This window comes from Apus apus, chromosome 4 (genome assembly GCF_020740795.1).
Source record: "Apus apus isolate bApuApu2 chromosome 4, bApuApu2.pri.cur, whole genome shotgun sequence".
NCBI classification, from domain to species: Eukaryota; Metazoa; Chordata; class Aves; order Apodiformes; family Apodidae; genus Apus; species Apus apus.
In genome coordinates, this window is record NC_067285.1 from 18,701,558 (window position 1) to 18,719,921 (window position 18,364).

At 38.4% G+C, this 18,364-nt stretch overlaps 1 protein-coding gene across 4 annotated transcripts in view; it reads left to right on the top strand.

Annotated features, from left to right (window-relative positions):
• The window catches only part of VSTM4 (V-set and transmembrane domain containing 4), a 32,620-nt gene extending 21,551 nt beyond the window's left edge, over positions 1-11,069 (top strand). Inside the window, exons 8-9 of one of the 4 annotated variants that reach the window (XR_007889437.1) lie at positions 9,407-9,737; positions 10,459-10,499. Coding sequence is in view for 3 of the 4 variants with exons in the window: in XM_051619007.1 (XP_051474967.1) it covers positions 10,459-10,584 (126 nt within the window). In the remaining variant the exon portion in view is untranslated. Of the gene's footprint in view, positions 1-3,736; positions 3,772-9,406 lie in introns of those variants that run through there. The other 3 variants (XM_051619007.1, XM_051619009.1, XM_051619008.1) reach the window with 3 other exon arrangements.
• Positions 11,070-18,364: the final 7,295 nt, after the last annotated feature.

Genomic DNA, 18,364 nt, shown 5'->3' on the forward strand with positions numbered 1-18,364 from the left:
TAAAACACATCAACACATGCTGAACGTGAGGTAAATCCGTTCCCAGATGCTTTTTCTTTCTGGAATAAATCCAAGGATACGGGCCACAAATAGCTGTTTGCTCTTCCCTTCCTGCTGCGCAAACCCAGTCAAGGTTCAAACTCTTTGGAGGTGAGCCTTTTCAAACAATGAATCCAGCTTTGTTTTCCCTAGCGTGACTGAGAACCTGCACATTGTTTGCAGTCAGCAGACTCAGTTTTAATGCCCTCTGTCAGATTTGTCTCTCTGTGCTTTTTCCTTTCATATTTCACCTCGGAGTGCACCTGGAGGGGCATCGCAGCCTGCAGAAAACACGTAATCTATGGCTGTGAGTTAGTTTTAAGTCAAAAAGTAATGCAACAAATATTATCCAGAGGATTTTCAAGACCCAAACTCATCTAGCAATACTTTCAAGGGCAAAGGAAACTAACCTTAAGTCAGTTGATGAGGCACATTGAGAAGCTGAGCAGGACACTCACCGGAGCTGTTTCCTGTCTTCCTCTTGCCTCCCTTTACAATGCAGTTAAGCTCCTATTTTAGTATTTTCAGAAAAAAAAAAAAAAAAAAAAAAAAAAATCTGCTTTTAAATTATACTTCAGTGAGAAACTTAAAGTAAATGAAGTAGAAAAAGTTTCAACAAAGATACAAAATAATAATAAATACAGAGGGAAAGACATATGAAGTTCATCTAAAGGAAACATATTCTTGATTTTCAGCATACTTGCCTCATCATGTTCTTGATTCTCAGAAATTTCTCAGATTATACATTTTCAGTCTGTTTTGGAGGAAATCATCATCCTGCCAAATCTCTGCAGGATGAAATAATTTTGTGTTTCCAGCTGTAATTACTGCACAGCTGGTGTCTGCACAAGGTCTTTTTTCATTGATGGCACACAGCTATGAGGTAATTGTCACTGTAAAGAAAGACTCAAATTTTTGAGTTTCAGGACTTCTGCAGCTTCTTTTTGCAACCCAAGGAAAGTACCACACTGAGGAACCAGGAGAATATTCTAGAAAACCTAAGCAAGCAAGCTAGAGTATAAGGGAACATTACAAAATAATTCCGGTGTTTTGGGAAATTTTTTGTAATAACCTAAATACCAGCAAAATTATTTCCAGAGGACATGTGCTTCTGGTTTCTTGAAAGATGTTTATAATAAACTAGAGAATTTCTTTTGCTGTTAACATGCTAGAGTGGGTTGCAGTATAATTTTACAAGAATACAATAACCTGGATAAAATATGGACATAATCTCAATGAAAATTAAAAAAAAAAAAAAAAGAGAAAGCCTAATATCATGTTCAATTACACAGCCTTGAGTAAATACTTTTAAAAACTCTGCTTAAGTCATATTGCTTTTGATTTAGCCAGAATAACAATTCTATGCTCCCCTTGTTGCAAAAATATTCCCCATCAGTGTCATTCTCTATTAACATCAGTGAGAAATGTGTACAGATCAAAGGAAATAGAGATGCTGAAATGCAAAAAGGGATGATTTTTATAGCATGCAAGAAGTATGGAGAGTCATTAGGAAGAAGAAAATTCTAGGGGCCCACAAATTCTGCTCTCTAAGGGCTGTTCTGCTATAGCCTTAAGTACTTAGCTTTTTGAGTTGGTAGAGATAAATCTTATACTTCCTCAGCCAAATTTTCTGTTGAGCCTTTCATTGCCTTCTAGAGATTAGTTGTCATAGCCCAAGAGTGTCAGTTATAGAACATCATCTAAATGAAAAGGTTTCAGTGTCATTTCATGAGGGTTTGCACCACCAAGCTTAGGAGCTCCTGTGTGATTCACTGGAGCCAATGGAAAAGACCTGAGACTTCAGGGTAGATCAAATCCTGCAATCTTTACTTATGCAGATTTTTAGTTGACTTAATAATTTTCAGACTAGATAAGGCAGGCTATAGGGAACCTTCCCAATTCTGCCACTGACTTAAGTGGCCTCTGCTAAGTCATATAATTGTACAACTTTGAAGTCAGGTAAATGTATCTTGTATTACAAATTATTCCTTTGGTTAGTTCTTCCAACACATGGTACATGTAAAGCACACAGTACATAAGAGTTGGCTTCTGCTGTTCCTACACTAACTGCTTAAATAACCTTTTTACTGCAGTGTATCTGGCTTCTCTTACTCCCCAGCACAGAATACTTATTGGGCTTATGTGACTTCCACAGCAGAGTGTTCTGAGACCATAGCTGAGCTATTTAAGAGAAGTATCCTTCTACCTTCAGATCATATGGCATAGACAGTATTTTTTATCACAGCATGAATTGGACCACAAGTGGCCTGGCACCCAATGAGTGCTGAGATTTTCTTTTGATGATGATGATGTAAAAACGATTTGAGAAATGGGAAGGGCCTAAGGCTAGCTAAGACTGAGGGAAATTTCTGGAAGTCATTTTGTTAACTTTGAATGAAACATACACTTTTGCACTCGTTCTGCCTGTCTGCCTTTTTCAGGCACCACATATATTTTATCCTAAGATTTGCAAAGCCAGCTCAGAGAACTGGATTCCCAGGTTTTTACAGATATAATAAAATGGGAAGTTTAGGTGTCTTTCTCTGGCTTTGGAGATGCCATCCTCACCATTACAAACTAAGTGCTGACAATGTGCTGAGTGCCAGCCAGTGTAGGTCAGGATATTCCCTGCTCTGAAAATGCTTATTCTGTAACGAGTAACATGTCTGAAAGTCTGGAATTTGCAAGTATTTACTCAGAGTACAGCTTCCCTGCTCCTCCCATGCCCACAAAGCAGAAGGGTGTTGCTTTGAGCAAAAACTTGACAGAGATTTAGCACCTGTGGAACTGAGAAGGCTGCAACTTGGTCTCATCATCTGCACGTACTCAGCAAAATCAAGCTTTCAGCATTACTGTCCATTTAGCTCAGTGTCCACACTGGTGTATACTTGTGAATCAAGCAATGAAGACAGGTGCTCCAGAAGCTGCCCAGAAACTTAAGTTTACTTCACCTAAAAAATCCTTTTGAATTTTAGGTTTCAGAACTGCATTTCCCATCATACAACAAACCAACCAGATCCACTGCATATCAGAACCAGTGACCTTCAAGTCCTTTTGGGAAAGGAGTCTAGATGTAGGAGTGAATTATCTGCAGTCTGATTACCTCATCAGAGCTGTGAAATGTAAAGAGCTGCTTTTAGTTTTTGATTGCTAAGGGAATTTGTGCCTTCTAAGCTACACCTCAGCCTGCTGTACTGCAGCTTCAGCCTCACAGCAACCTGGGAGCCAATATACACATTGTAGGATTGTACTTGATGGTCAGAGTTGATTTTTTTCTGTGTCTTCTTTTTCATCTTACAATTAGGCACTACATCATTCAAACCCATCTTATACCATATGCATCAAGCCAGTTAGGAAAGGCAGACTAGTCATTTTTTCGCACAACAACTAGGATTCCTCATTAGTCTTAACCTGTATTTACTGTTGTCACTTTCCTTGAGAAAGAAAAGGCAGTGAAATGCATCTGTTCAGTAATTTGTGGAATCTGGATATGGGAACAATCAGATCTTCCTTTTCCATAGATGATTTAAAATGAAAAGCTATGCCACCCTCTGTTAGAAGAGTTGTTTCCTCCACAATATGTAACAATGGGTGATGATTTAAGTTCCCAATTTCTTAAGGCATTATTGATCTCCACAGACTTCAAGTAACACTGTACATGTGATATACAAGTAAGTGCTGAACATTTTTTTCCTAGATTCTCTGGGATTCCTGAATGTTTCCATGCAGTCCACGTAATTTCTCTCTCTGTAAGATTCATAATCCTGTTTTTTTTTTGCAATCTCTCCTTAGGATGTGAGGTGTCCATAGGAATATGATTATCATTTACACATTCAGGTTGACACTCAGAACACAACATATTCAAAACTCATTCAGATTACAAGTTATTGTTTTCACCCCCAAGAAAGAACACATAAACACATCTAAACACATAAACACATCCATCTAAACACATAAAACCTCTTGCTGGAATTGTGCTGAAACCTGTGTCTTTACAAAAATCACACAGCAGGTAATTTTTGTGTGATGATATATTTGAAGCAATAAAAGTGACACCAGAAAACTGAAAACCTTAAATTACTTCCTTGGGCCTTTTTGAATGATAAGTAGTCAGCCTGATTGCCAGCAGTGTTGGTGTAGTATCTAGGAATAACTCTGCAGCTGCATAATGAGTAAACCATTAGCAAAGGTGAGGATGCTTTTCTCCCACCACAGGCTGGACTAACCTCTGCCAGGTATATTTAATTCTGTTAATGAAGAAAGATAGACTGACTCACCCCTTAAAGTCACTATCTGCCCTACATTTGTGGGATTCTGTTTCTTTAAAATAATTCAATGGGATTCAGTAAATCATCTTTGTCCCTGATGTTATGATAAATTTTGTGGGCTTCTATAGCAAAATTGCATTTAATGCAGTGCTAAAAGAGGCTTCACAAATTGTTGAAGATATCATTTCCAGGGAGTCTGGGAAGTTTGTGTTTTTTTTTTTTTTTTTTCACTCTAGGGATTAAAAAATAGCTATAGCTATTAAATAGCATCTTAGTAGAAAAAAAACCCACACAAAACACAACCTGTCCTTTTTAACTGATAATGCCACTAAAATCATACTTCCTACTCGGCATATTTTCCAATGTCATATTTCTCATCTTTGGCACTGGGAAGAAAATGGCTCCCTTGGTATTTCAGCGCTCCTGCTGGCCAGCAGTTGCATTTCTATGGGATAATTCATTTTACAGATCTAGCTGCATTTTTACATGAAACTCTGCAAAAGTAATATGTGAAGCTCCTTTCTTCCAGGGGAATCTTTGGCTTTTTGCCTGCAGTTAAGACATAGAGATTGGTAAACACCTGAATCTCTGAAGAGGAAAAAATACCACTTTCTGACTTCTGAGTTAAGTCACTATTTTGATGAGGGAGCCATCCTATTGAAGTTCATAGGGTTTGGTCATAAAATGTATCTGTGGCACTGAGGAACACTACTGATTTCAGCACAAAAACCACAACTCATCTTAGAGAGAATATTTTTTTCAGTGTATATTTAAAAATAAGGCTATCAAAGGCAGTCAAAGGACTGTCTCGGTAGCCCAGAAGGGGGAGTTGCAGCCTGTGCACCAAAACATACTGGATCTTCACTTCAGCAGACTCTTGCCTTTGGCTCCATAACTGACCCTCTGGTGATGGCCAAGCTGGCAGCCATACATTATTCCCTCCCACAGCTTAAAAAAAATGCTATGAAAAGGAGATAGGCAAAGGAGAAGATGGTCTAGCCCCTTTTTCTTAGGCTGCAGGTATGCAGTTTGTTCCCATGTGGGCATTCATGCAGAGAGAAGCATCAGTCTCCCTGTGGCCAAAGCCCATGCAGTTGACCTGGAGAGTCCTGTCTAGACATATTTTGACTGTGCTCAAACACACAGGATGCTCCTGAGCTGTGCCATTTGGACAGTATCCAGGTTTTTCCTGCTGAGCTTTTTACCAAGTGTGAATACAAAACAGGATGCTTCTCAATTGTGAAAGGGAAAAGGCCAAGGATCTGAGTTTGGACTTTGCGAGCAAAAGGGAGAGAAAAAATGGTAGTTCCAGCATGTGCTTGCTAAGCAAGAGCAACTTCACAGTGCTGGGGCAGGGCTGCTTGCTTTATGCTCTGAGTTAACTTGCAGAGAGGTACAATTCCTAGGGACTGGATCAAACAAACTTCACCAACACCTCTGACTCTGTATCTTTTCCATTTGTATTTCCTACAGCATCCCCTCGGCACCACGGTGTGCACCCAGCAGCACATCGTGGACAGTCCATACATGGCAATTTGCCTTGTACTGGCAATCAGCAGCAAACCTGAGCATAATTGGCAAGTTTTTACCCTTGCTGACCTCACCCATGAGCACAGGGAACGCCAGTGAGGGTGGGGGTGATGCTGCAGGAAATCCAAGTTACTAATATATTAAGAAGCTCTGACTGAAACTTGAGACATATGCCTATTAATTTCAGAAAAGTCAGAGGCAAAAGTTTGATTTGATCTAAAAACAATTTTCTTGCCCTGGTCCCATGTTAAAGTAATTATGTATCATATTGTAAAAAAAAAAACAACAAACAACAACACTCCATCACTTGCAATCATATAGATGCTGAATTCCAAGGCAAATATCTGCAGTGATAGTCACTGAAATATCTAGGATTGAATGAACTGGAAAGTGAGCCATTCTCTATGTTTTTTTTAAATTAGAAATTCACACCCATTCTTTTCATGTTCATGGTACCTGATGTAGTCATGGAACAGTAAAATTGCAGCAATCTGTAAGTCCAAGTTTGCATCAGTTGCTTTTCCAGACAAGTTAAATTTGTGAGATTATTATTTGCTTTTTTCATAATTCATTATAAATTTTGGATAAAAGTGGTCTCAGTTAAAACTTTGAGAGCTTTCAGTCAGACAGTGCTCACAGTAAACATCCTTGAGAAGGCCAAGAAACAAACCAGCTAAGCCTTGGAAGACCAAAATTGACATTCCTAGTAATTATAACATAAAAATCAATAAATTTCATTAAAAAAAACAATCCTTCTTGGTAATTTCTAATGCATTTATATACTGGGCAAACCCAATAAAAACAAAACTATGTATGTACATACTTGAGTTTCTTTTAAATACTTACCTGATAGACTTTGCAGATTGTTTATTAAGAAAAATGCTCCTGTAAGTGAACTCTTTTTAATAGTTGCCCATGGGAAACCCTGTGACTGGAATAAACTAAAATAAAACTGGAGAAATCTGGAAGAGGAATAATTTTGCATTTGCCAGAAGATATGCTGGAAAACTATGACTGTTCCTAATTTATATTTCTGAAAAGTATGTGATCCCAAGATGAGAAAACAGACATACGAGATAAAGAATGTATCCAGAAATATCACTTTGGAACAGAATTCTATTTGAAGAAATAATTTCAATATTATTTTAGAGCAATTTTGTTTCAAGAAAGGATGCTGTAGTCACAGAAATGCCAGTGACCTCCTAGTGAAGAGCCAGGATGGAAAGAGAGGGGTGAATGGCCAGTCATTCATTGTCTCTTCTTCTGCCCTGGGATCAGTCCCACCTCTACCATCAGTTACTAAAGTCATGCTATTGTTCCAAAAAGGAGGTGGTGGCAGGATTCCAGGCTTACACTGCCAAAACGCTATCCAATCCAAATGAGAGATGAAATCGTAGAATTAGTTTTCTTTCCAGCCTGTTTAAAAAAAAAAAAAAAAAAAAGGTTTTGGACAAACAAACCAGCAAAATTAAATTAAACATGTGACTGATAAATGAAGTACAGGAGAGTGTATGGAGTCAAACTCTGGCTACTATAGCTACTTTAAAGTAATGTTGGCTTCCATGCACTGTTATTACACATCCTTTGCTGAAAACTGTATACCCTTCACAATTTTGAACCTCCTGTGTGTTTCCTCATATTTTCAATCAAATTATTACATACTAGAAATATGCATAAGGGAAATTATTCTACACATTTTATGGTGTGCTGTTGCTTGTAGCAGTAATTGAAGTACCTTTTCCACTTATGAAAGTACTAATTTTATTTGGTTTTATTGCTTTTCTAGATGCAATTATTTATTTAGTGTGTTTTGGCTTTATTAAATTATGTTTACTATAGGAACATCATAAAAATGTATGAAAGCAACACATCAGCCACTACTGCCCAATGACCTGTTTTGGGGAATCTAGTGTTATTTTTCATATCCAAACATAATAGAATAAAGTATGAATAAAGAGATAATCTACACTGGAAAACAATGCAATTTTGAGATAATATAATAAAACACCTGGACAATATGATTTCATAAATCTTAGTTCTAAAACTTACATGAGCTGGGCATTGGGTTGGCTATTTTAGGACGTGGCATTTTCTAAATGGAAACAACATGAAATACAATTAAACAGCAAAGGGGAAAGCATATACAGATTTAGCTCGCCCCTAGCAACTGATTTCTACAGAACAATGAAAATATTTCTACTTCAAAAGATATACTGGGTCAATTTTAGGAAATACAAAGTCTCACTCTGGCAGTGACCCAAAGCTTGCTTGTAAAGTTTTATCAGATTCCTTTTTAGGAGGTTTTCACATGCAGTTTATCATTCTGTGTTCAGGGTCTGAGGTGACACCCATTGAAGTTGGCAGCAAAACTCTCAGTACCTTCAAAGAGAGACTAGATGCTCTATCATACACTAAGATTAAAATCTTCAACATGTCCAGCCTCAAATTACTTCCTGTATTGAGCTTCTGTATTACCTACTGAATAGATGGGCACTTACAGTTTTGAAATCTCAAAAGGGAAACTAAAGATCTCAAAAAAGAAAAAAACAACCAGAAACTGAGGCTAATACTCTCACTGGCTAAAAAGAAAAGGGAAATATAAAAATTATTTAAATATTAAAGCAGTCGACCAAGAGTTTTTTCTAACTCTTTAAGCCAAAGCCAGAATAGGACAGATTACTTTCTAAACTTTGTGGTTCAGTTCAGTCCCGATACATGAACAAATAAAATAAATGTGTTATTTTATTTCCATTACATACAAGATCAGGCTGTCATCCACAGAAAACCCTTTTACATCATTACACTGGAGAATTCAAGGAAAGCGGGAAATCTGTGTAGTAAGTCAATGGTGAAATATTTGATAATGAGATCAAATAGGATGACCCATGCAAGAGGAGGAGGGAGGGAAAACCATGTGCCTAATCATATGCAAAATATTACAGTCCTGCAGTGAGCCCTGCAAAGGCCTTTACTCACATGTACAGATTAGCTGAGTTCAACAACACCACTTGCAGCAGTAGCTGCGTGAAGTATTTCACGATCAGATCTGCAGAGAAGAAATAAGATTAAATAAGATTAAATTAATGCTGGAAAAGTGTAAACTCATCCATCCAAAGGGAAACAACCTGAAATCCAGAGTGAGAGCAGTTGTCAAGGCAAAATGAGAAGATTCCAGAGCAGTGCAAAAGACAGGAAGCAGGGGAGCACAGGGACGGATTTCAGAGGGTATTAGATGTTTACCTTTTTTGACAGAAGACAATATAGTAATTATTCAAACACAATTAAAGGAAACAGAAATCATTTGTTAAATCAGAAAAAAATAAATAACAGTAAATAAAACATAAAGGAAACTCTTGACATTGAAAAATATTGTAAATTTCTTCATTATAACATTTAAGTAATGTATAGAAATCTTGGTTTGTGACCTTTGAGTCATTTTTCAGTTTACAACTGACAAAGTCTTTCTTGGTCTTACAGATGTAACCTTTTCTATAAGGTATAGTCTAGTGGCCATGCAAAAATGTGCATGGCTGAAATGTTTTTTGTATTGTTTTAATTGCCCTTTTTAGGCTTAAACTTGAGGACATCAGGTAAAACACAGAACCCAAGGAGATAAAAGAAAAAATTCTCCAGTTTTTAACTCCCACACAGCCTTAGCACTTCATCATTCTCTTGGGAACACAGACTTTAATCTTCTACAGATGAACCGAAATCAATTTCAAGTACTAGGGTCCCATGTATAATTGAACAGAAGCTTTTGTTTGTTGCTATATTTTCTGACATGAATTTGGTATGAGCAACCCAATCCCAACTGATGAGCCAACACACACAAAGGAATACAAGAAGAGACTTTCCTCCTCAAAGCCACCTTGCTGAGTCTGAATGAAGTCCCTAATAGCAGTAAGCAGCTTTTGTCAACCATATGGAATTTGTTAAGTAAATTTTCTTAATACCTTCTCTCCTAGCTAAGTTTTATAGTTTTAAGTCTAATGCTCAACCTGTGTAATACATCAGACAGCTTTGGCACTATGGCTTTTCTTCTAGGCTCTGAACTCATCTATAGCATGGCAAAAGTGATGAAATCCCATTGGAATGACAGCAACAATTCTATCAATTTTTGCTGCCTTCTGCATATTTTTAACACACTTTTTTGTTCTATTAAGAAGCATAAAGAGAGATATTTAGATTTGCTGTTATTAGATATGTAACTGGCTCAAGGTTTACAGCTGGGCAGCAAATCTGGCATATATATTTCAAATTATGAAATCTGAAATAACTAAAATTTAATTGGGAAATTTAGTATTAAAGAAGCTGAACATCTTGCTAACACACATCTTTCAAAGTTGAAACATTTGAATTTTCAAACTGAAGTGTTGTTTGAGAAACAAGGAGAAAATGGAAATTAACCTGAAAATCCTACTACTTCCAATTTCGTATTTTTAATATTATTTTTATTTCATCTTCTATGAACTAACTCTAGTGCAGAGTAAACTGATTAACAGCATAGTGGAATTACCATGTGTGAGAGAAGAAATATAGCCCATTCTATAGAATATTTCGGGCATGTTGTACATTCAGCATAACAACATTCTAACTGTAACTTCTTGGTTCTGTTTCCTAGCCAAAAATTGCAGAGGAGAATTTAACATATGCTGAACTTGAACTGATGAAGCCGATTCAGGAAGCCAAAGGCATTCCCAGTATGACAGTCTATGCACAGATACTCTTTGAGGAGAACAAGCTGTAATAGTTCATGCCTGTATAAATATCCTTTGTCTGTGTTCTATTTAATTCTTGCTGTGCTGTTTATTTATAAAAGCAATGTAAATGTCTGTATTTTTTTATTTCCATTCATGCACTTCTATTTTTCTATGAGACTTTTAAACAAAACATAGTTGAAAGTAATCATAGAAAAAGCAGCTCTTCTACAAATGACATCCCAGAGACAGCCTTTGTAGTGTTAGCCACCCCTTTTTTAAACGGACTGACATTCCACCTGGGGTATTTTCAATACTAAACATTATTCCTTTGGTGCTAATGTGATGAGTTCAGCTGCAAACATCAACATCTTAGCAATCTTCAGAAGGACTAGTGGAAGGATCCATGCACATGAACCTGCTTCTGAAGATAAAGATCACTGACAAGTAAATTTGTCACTTTAATGCTGATTTTTCCATCAGCAAAACATTAACTCCATAAAGCTGAGCCTTTCCCCCCCCCCCCCTTCCCCCCTACAGAAAAGGAAAAACTAAAATTACTTTTTCTGCTTTTTTTTTTTTCCCCTTCAGAAATAGTTATAAAAGGGTTTGGGTTTTATATTTTCAAATTCCTTTTCTAAATTACATTGTCTTAAAAAGTTACTTTTAGTAAAGTTCTTCTAAGTGCTTGAAATAAAAAAAAATAAAATCAAAATAATCCAAAGGAAACACGTGTAGTTAAAACACAACTATTTGAGGAAGAATAATTATATCTTGGGAGTATTATTCAGCATTTGATCTTTTTTAAAATTCTGACTGGGAAGGAAAAACTTCATAGTGAGTTAAAACTTAGAACTTATGACTATGACTTAGAACCAGGACACTGCCTTCAGGCTGCATCAAGACTGATGCTCCCAAACCTGCAAAAGTTTCCTTCTTTGGTCTACATTACTGAGTGCTAATCTAGAGGAAAAATCACACAGCTCCTCCTTTGTTATCCTTTATTAACAGAGCAGGAGTTAAGGCCCTGCTCATTTGATTTGGAGTCTTTTCTTTGGAAAGACCAGGGTTCAGGAGATAGGGAAAACAGCTTAAGGTGAGAACACAAAATACTCTCTCTTCATATCTTGATAACTGAGGAGGGATTCTTCCTTTTCCTTTGATACACATTCATGGAAAATGGTGTATTCTATGGCATCCTGGGCCTTTCCATCATGCAGGACAGCTGGATTGATGTTTTCAGCTCCAGTCTCCAGTGCCCAGATTCCACAAAAGCTCAGGGAGAATCACGTGTCCAACATCTTTCAGCCCTTAGGAAGCTTTAGGCCTTGAGTAACTGCAGAATTAATGGAGAAGTAAAAACTTGGCTCTTAAGCTCACCATCAGGCTGTGAAGATCTGATACTTGCCATGTTCCAGGTGTCCTCCAGCTCTGGAAGGGAGCCCTTTGACAGGCCACTCCTTCAGCAGTATTTAGTGTGGATTTTGGAGTAGCACTTGCAGGCCTTGGGTTTTGAAATCCTAACCAAGGCGATCCAAGTTGCTTCCTGTGTTACAGGTTAGGCCTTTTTAGAGATAAAAAAACTTCTCACCAGGGCTCAGAGCTCAGCTGGGAACCATCACAGGAATACTCATGCCTTCATTCCTGTTATTACATGAGAGCACATGAGAGCAGGGTAAGGGTGAGAAGGGAGGGATGAGAACATGCAACAAAGGGAGAGAGCACATCACTGCGTTTTGGAGAGTTTCACCCTAACAGACAAGTCTGTATAAACTGCTTTTTAACTTTTTTGGAAGAGGGGTAGAGATTAGGCAGCATACATAATCCATTACTGAATAGCCACCTTGTGTAAATGTAACATGCAGTCACCTGCTTCCATAAGCATAAACATCTCTTGTATAAAAAAGAATGTAATAAAAGATTTTCAGGCTGGACATTATGTCTAGCACTAGTTCCAACTATAGCCCCTCATCAAAGCAGGCCAGCATTTATAAATATTTGCTAAGAATTATTTGCATTCTTAATATTTGCATTTGTGAGCTGTCAAGAAAATGTTAAGTTTAATAATTTCATTATCCCAGGAGTTCAATCACTCATCAAAAGGGCATGGTATCTTTCCTAGTTCTCTGATTGGTTAATGGACTTTCAATAACAATAGCAATCACCTTGCTGACCAAAAAGCAATTAATGCTAAAGAGTGATCTAGCATTCAAGGATCAATTTTAGAACAGCCAGTTTGACTATTCAGAGAGGACATCTCTTATGCAGACAACTATAAGGAAGGCTTTAAAAAAGTATAGAAATTATTAGTGATTCCCTTGGAATTAAAACTAAAACTCTAACACGTTAGTGAGTTGAGCACTTAGTTGTGAAAACTTCTAAAAGTTTGGTATATAGACATTCCTTTTACATACAACTAGTCATTGTGCCCATTGTTCAAAAAAATCCTCTACTGTGTGTTTATGCCCAGTATTTTAATGAGTACCATTCTTTGTGTATTAATATTCTATACATTCTTGCTTATGTTTGATATCTAATTCCCCAAAATTATAGTTAATTGAACTAAATAAATTACCTTTTTTTGTGTGTGAGATAAGTTCTCTCATTCTGTGTAGGATTTATTGGAGAATGATTCAAGGATATGGTTTTATCTCATACTCACCATTTAGACAATCTCAATAGGTGGGAATTTAATTTTTCATTCTGCAGAAAATTCCATTATTTTAAAATGGTTTCCATTTGTGACTGACTTCAAATGACAGCAGAATCCTGAAAGGCAAGAGACCAGCTGAGCGAAAGGAGGCTAGGAATACTACTTAGGAGAACACCTGTTTTCCTGAGCAGACATTTCCTATGCATTTTCTTGTGCAATGTCTACTCCAAACAGATTTAATAATGTCAGATCATATCATTGGAGAAAGAAAAACAACAGTCTTTACTCTGCAATTAATTGTACATCTTTAAGTGTCAAAGCAACTCACTTGAAAGACTACAGAGAAAAAAATCCAACTGAGCATATTCTGCTTTAGTAGGAGAAATGCAGAATTAAGTTGGATTTAGCTCCTCCTAACAGAAGCTGCAAGGCCAAATTAATCTCTGGCCTAACTCCCACTGCCTTCAGCAGAACAGCAGCAGAGTTGAATGTGGTCCACTGTTCTTTTATGACAGGAGCTCCCATGAAGACTCTTAATGACTTATTAAGCAGTAGTTAGAGTCTGCAGAATCATACCGTTTTGTTTACTCCTGTTGTCATTGGTAAAACATGGCCTAGTGCTGAAATTTTACCAAATGCAACTCTATTAGCTTCACACCAATATAGTATCAGATTATTAAATGTTAATGTAGTGTGCCCTATAGCTTTAAGTAGAATTAGAGATGTTTACAGCTTTTGTTAAATGCACCTTGTTCCTTCGCATTAAATTTTATTACTCGAATCCTCCATCAGCAAATAGGAGTAAATCATATTAGTGTCACGGGCTGTGTGTGGGTTGATTCTGCAGCTCAAGGAAAAGGTGTTTTATTACTCTTTATTACAACTTTCTAAGGTGTAGGTGTGGTCAGAATGCCATTGTCTTTGCAATTACAAGCAAATTATTTGTTTTAGAATAACTGTAACGTAATTGTGGAGTTCTCTTAATTAAGAAGTTAAATTGGTCTACTTAGCTGGGGTTTGGCTAGGTTCTGCTGGCACAGAAGGACTCAGACCAGATGAGGCCTCATTTCATGTCCTATTCGTAGGTCAAATTCTGCTTTTTGAGGGCTTCTCCAAAACACCCCTGATGAGTAACATCGGTCAGTTTAATCTGACAGGGTAAAACAAAAATCCTGAATTCCACTGCGTAGCAATTACTCTTCTCAGTTTCTTGCACTTAGCTGAAATATACTCATTTTTTGTGCTTTGTTCCACCATCTGGGCTTGACTCTGTTTTACTACCTTGACTGGAAGGCAGGGTAGATCAAAAGACCACATGTCAGCAGAAGACTCTGAGTTTGTGTTATTCCTCTCAGGAGGAGGAAAGAAAAGAAAAAAAAGAAAAAAAAAAAAAAGGGACATGGAACAGATTTTGAGATACTAGCTAGTTCATCACTTGATCTCAACTTAACCTGATAGAGCTTGGTCTAACCTTTTTTTAGAAACTTAGAGCAATCATGTTACATTGTCTTCCCACCATCCATTGCCACAGACCTAGAAATTCACAATGTTTCCAGTATATAGGCTGCATCTTCTTGCCTTTTTCCCTATAGACATACAGAACATTTCCCTTTCCTCTTAACAGCCTTCTTCATATTTGAAGACTGTTGAAGGGAAGATTGAAAAGAGAATTAACAGCCTCAATTCTTTCAGGCTTTCCTCTTGTAAAGAACGAATGATTCCCAACATTGCTTCTCCGGAAAAGATTAACAAATTATGTTAGAGAAAACAGACCTGAAAGTTCAGGGAATGTTAGGTTGGGTTCTGAGCTGGGTTTGCAGATCTGAGTTTGAGCACAGCCCACAGAGGAAAATGCATTTGCACAAAATGCACCATAGCTCCAACTTGTGAATCTCAAGCAACCCCTCTCTCACCTTGGATGCCTTAGCTCTTCCAGCAAACTTCACAGCAGTTTCACCTTTCAGCCTTTCCACTCAGAGACCAAATGCTGAAGCAATGGGCTTTGTTGACTGCATAGCAACAGGTAGGACAAAAACACTACCTGTCTTGGCACCACATTGTGTTCAGTCTCTCCCTCATTAGTCTTGCTGGGCTGTTTGCAAACCCCATAAGAGGCTGTTTAGTCTTTGACCACCCTGATCAGAAATCTCTTGGCAGCACTTTTTGAGCCTCCAGCTGAGACCTGCTCAGGTTTTCATTTTAGTACATCACACAGCTAGTCACTACAATGACATTTCTCCCGGCTGTGCAGGACCTGGGACTCTCACACCAAGAAAGCAGGAGGTCATATGCACAGAGTCCTCCATCTGGAAACTGCTCATAACCATCTGTGAGGGGATTTTTCAGGCAGCCAGTTAAGCAGCTTTACAAATCTCATTCCCCTGAACTAGTCTTGTGGGAGACAAGTAAGTGGAGAACCGTGACCCAAGTGTTTAGATCAAAGAGGATCAAAAAGATTGACAGTCAGGTGTTACTATTCTATATGGCACCTCTACTCCTTAAATGGTCCTGCCTTGCAATGACATTCGGTTCTCACACAGACATGCTCTTCAAATCCCTCAGGCAAACATAGCTATGACCACTTCTACCTCTGTTTCCTCCTTGCTTGCTCTCAAGGAGCAACCATAGGACAGAAAGAGCTCTATCCCACCAGGAAACTAACTCAAAAGCCAAAATTAGTAAATCACTGTGCACATGATGACAGCAAATGGCAAAGGCCACTCCTATGTATCACTACAAAAAATAACATTAATTGGGATGCTTTGCAATTTCCTGTACAACCCATAATTAGGTTAGATAAGAAACTAGCAGTGTCTAAGTGCTATAAATGTCTGAATTAAGTTATTTTGAAAGTGCTCGGCACTTTGACATTTGAGAGTTCAGAGTAATTGGGGTATTGAAATAAAATTGCTTCTGTTATTTAAAAGGTCATTATCTTCTTCGGGTAGATATATGAGGACTATTTTCCACTCTACTGAGCAGTTCTATTTGGTACAATTAGACCTGCTTGAGTAGATTTCTAGTGGGCCTCCTCCCACTTATCACAGTCCCAGCACTTCCACAGGTAAGGGCCTGTAAATACACAGCCCAAATACAGACTATATATTCAGCTCATAACCGGACTCTGAAGAGCCAAGAGTTGCCCAGACCTTCAAATGGACACGCACCAGAAACACTACAGGCTGCTACACCCAGCAAGGTGGCAAATGAGTCCTTACACAACTAAAGTCAACAAATACCAGGTTACAGGGAGAAGCCAACCTGCCATACAAATGCTTTAGAGTAAATCAGGATTTCACCTTCCTAACCACATTACCTCATACTCTGGTTATTTCAATAATACTACTGGAATCCCTCCTTTACAACATGCATGCTGAGTATCCCACCAAAACTGGAGTAGGTGTTGGCACATGACTTTTTTTGTCCTTTCTGGCCATGGTACAGATATACAAGGGAGAAGCAAAGTCCTTAGTCTCTCCTGCCAGGACTGAACAAGCAATTTCTGACCTAAAACAGGGACATTTTCCGTGTTACTGTTGCAGTCACTGACAGAGAGAAGGCATCTCCCACATCAGTAAGAGCTCACAATGTTCTTTCCACCACAGGACTCACCTGGCATCCTCAAGCTCCAGTCACCCAGCCAGCACACTCACTGCTGCTCCCTCAGTGACTGCCCTACACCAACAACCCTCCACATGCATAGGGTTACAACACTTGTGTATGAAAGAGAGTGATCACTGGACACAGACTGTCCCCATCACAAGGCCTACATTTGTTCAGTACTCGTTACAGCAAATATTACTCATGGTCACCAAGATCCCAATGTACTGCTGAAGGCTGCCTGGTTCTGGATACCAGGTTTCCATGCCAGTGGAGGGAATGAGGGGGTTCTCTTTTTAAAAACTCCGTGCAGCAATTTTCCAGGAGCCTCCTGACACTTTGGAAGAGGCTGAGGACAATCTGCCTATTAGGGAAAAAGCACAGGGAAAGTTGGCATTCCTTCACCGGTCCTGTTCCCTCACACATCCCCATCAGCCTGGCTGACTTAATTGCCGGTAATTGCTATGCACACATCTGAAGAGTGACACCAGTAATGCAACAACTAGTCTGATACCTAAGTGGTGCGTGATCATAAGTGAACAAATTACTCCAGCTACCGGACTTGGCAGTGCAAGAGGAAATAAGAGAGCTGGGATTGTGTCCAGACATTTCTGGGCTTCTTTTTCAACTTCATTGAGATGTCCCTCCTGAAAGACGAGAGAAAAACACAAACAGGCTGCATTTTCATACAGAAGGGAGCATATTCCTGCAAATCATTTTAGCTTATATGGCTCTTAGATAACTTCCCTTGTGACAGCCATGGGCTATCATGAATGAGATGATCATCTTACCGATACCATCTTGTAACAAGCTTTGAGATCCCTGTATGAAAAGGACTTGGGAAGAGTAGCAAGCACATGGTGACAATCACAGGAGACACTTTCCTGTGGGAGTTACAGATGGGTTTGTATGGATTTCTCAGAAAAGCTTGGAACAAATTCTTTTTTATGAGGATGCAAAGGTCCTGCAGTGCACAAGCAGCTCTGCAAATATTGCCTCACCAGCATTTATTAACCAACAGAAACCAGACAGTATTTAATGCTCACTGCAACATTTGTAAGGCTTCTATTCCAAAACAAAGCAGCAAGATGGTCTGTGAAATAACTAAATAAGTGTGATTAAAGCATTTTAGGGTTTATGGCCTTTGATTAGATTAAGCTGATTTTTAAAGTCACATAAAGGTTCTGTTCCACATTTCTCTTCTTGCTTCCCTGCAGGGCAGAGTTAAGAATGTGCCTTATTTCTGCATTTCTTACCCTAATGGGATTGGATTTCTTTTAAGGGTAATTCTCACCCTGAGCTACTTAACCCTTGCAGAAGTTGGCTCTGAGATAATGACAACACTTTGATGATGTTTGCACTATGCCATTTACAGTGACAATGGAGTTATGCAGAAAGTATTTGCTGTGAAATTCTCTGCTTGCTTAATTTTTCAAGCATATTCTAGATCTGCTACCCCTACATCCCACGCAGCCATTAGATAATCAGTAACCTATCAGGATACCCACCAAGAAGGCACCACTCCTGCCCCTGAGCCAGCACTAAGCTACCTCCACATCTAGAGTTGACAGAAATCC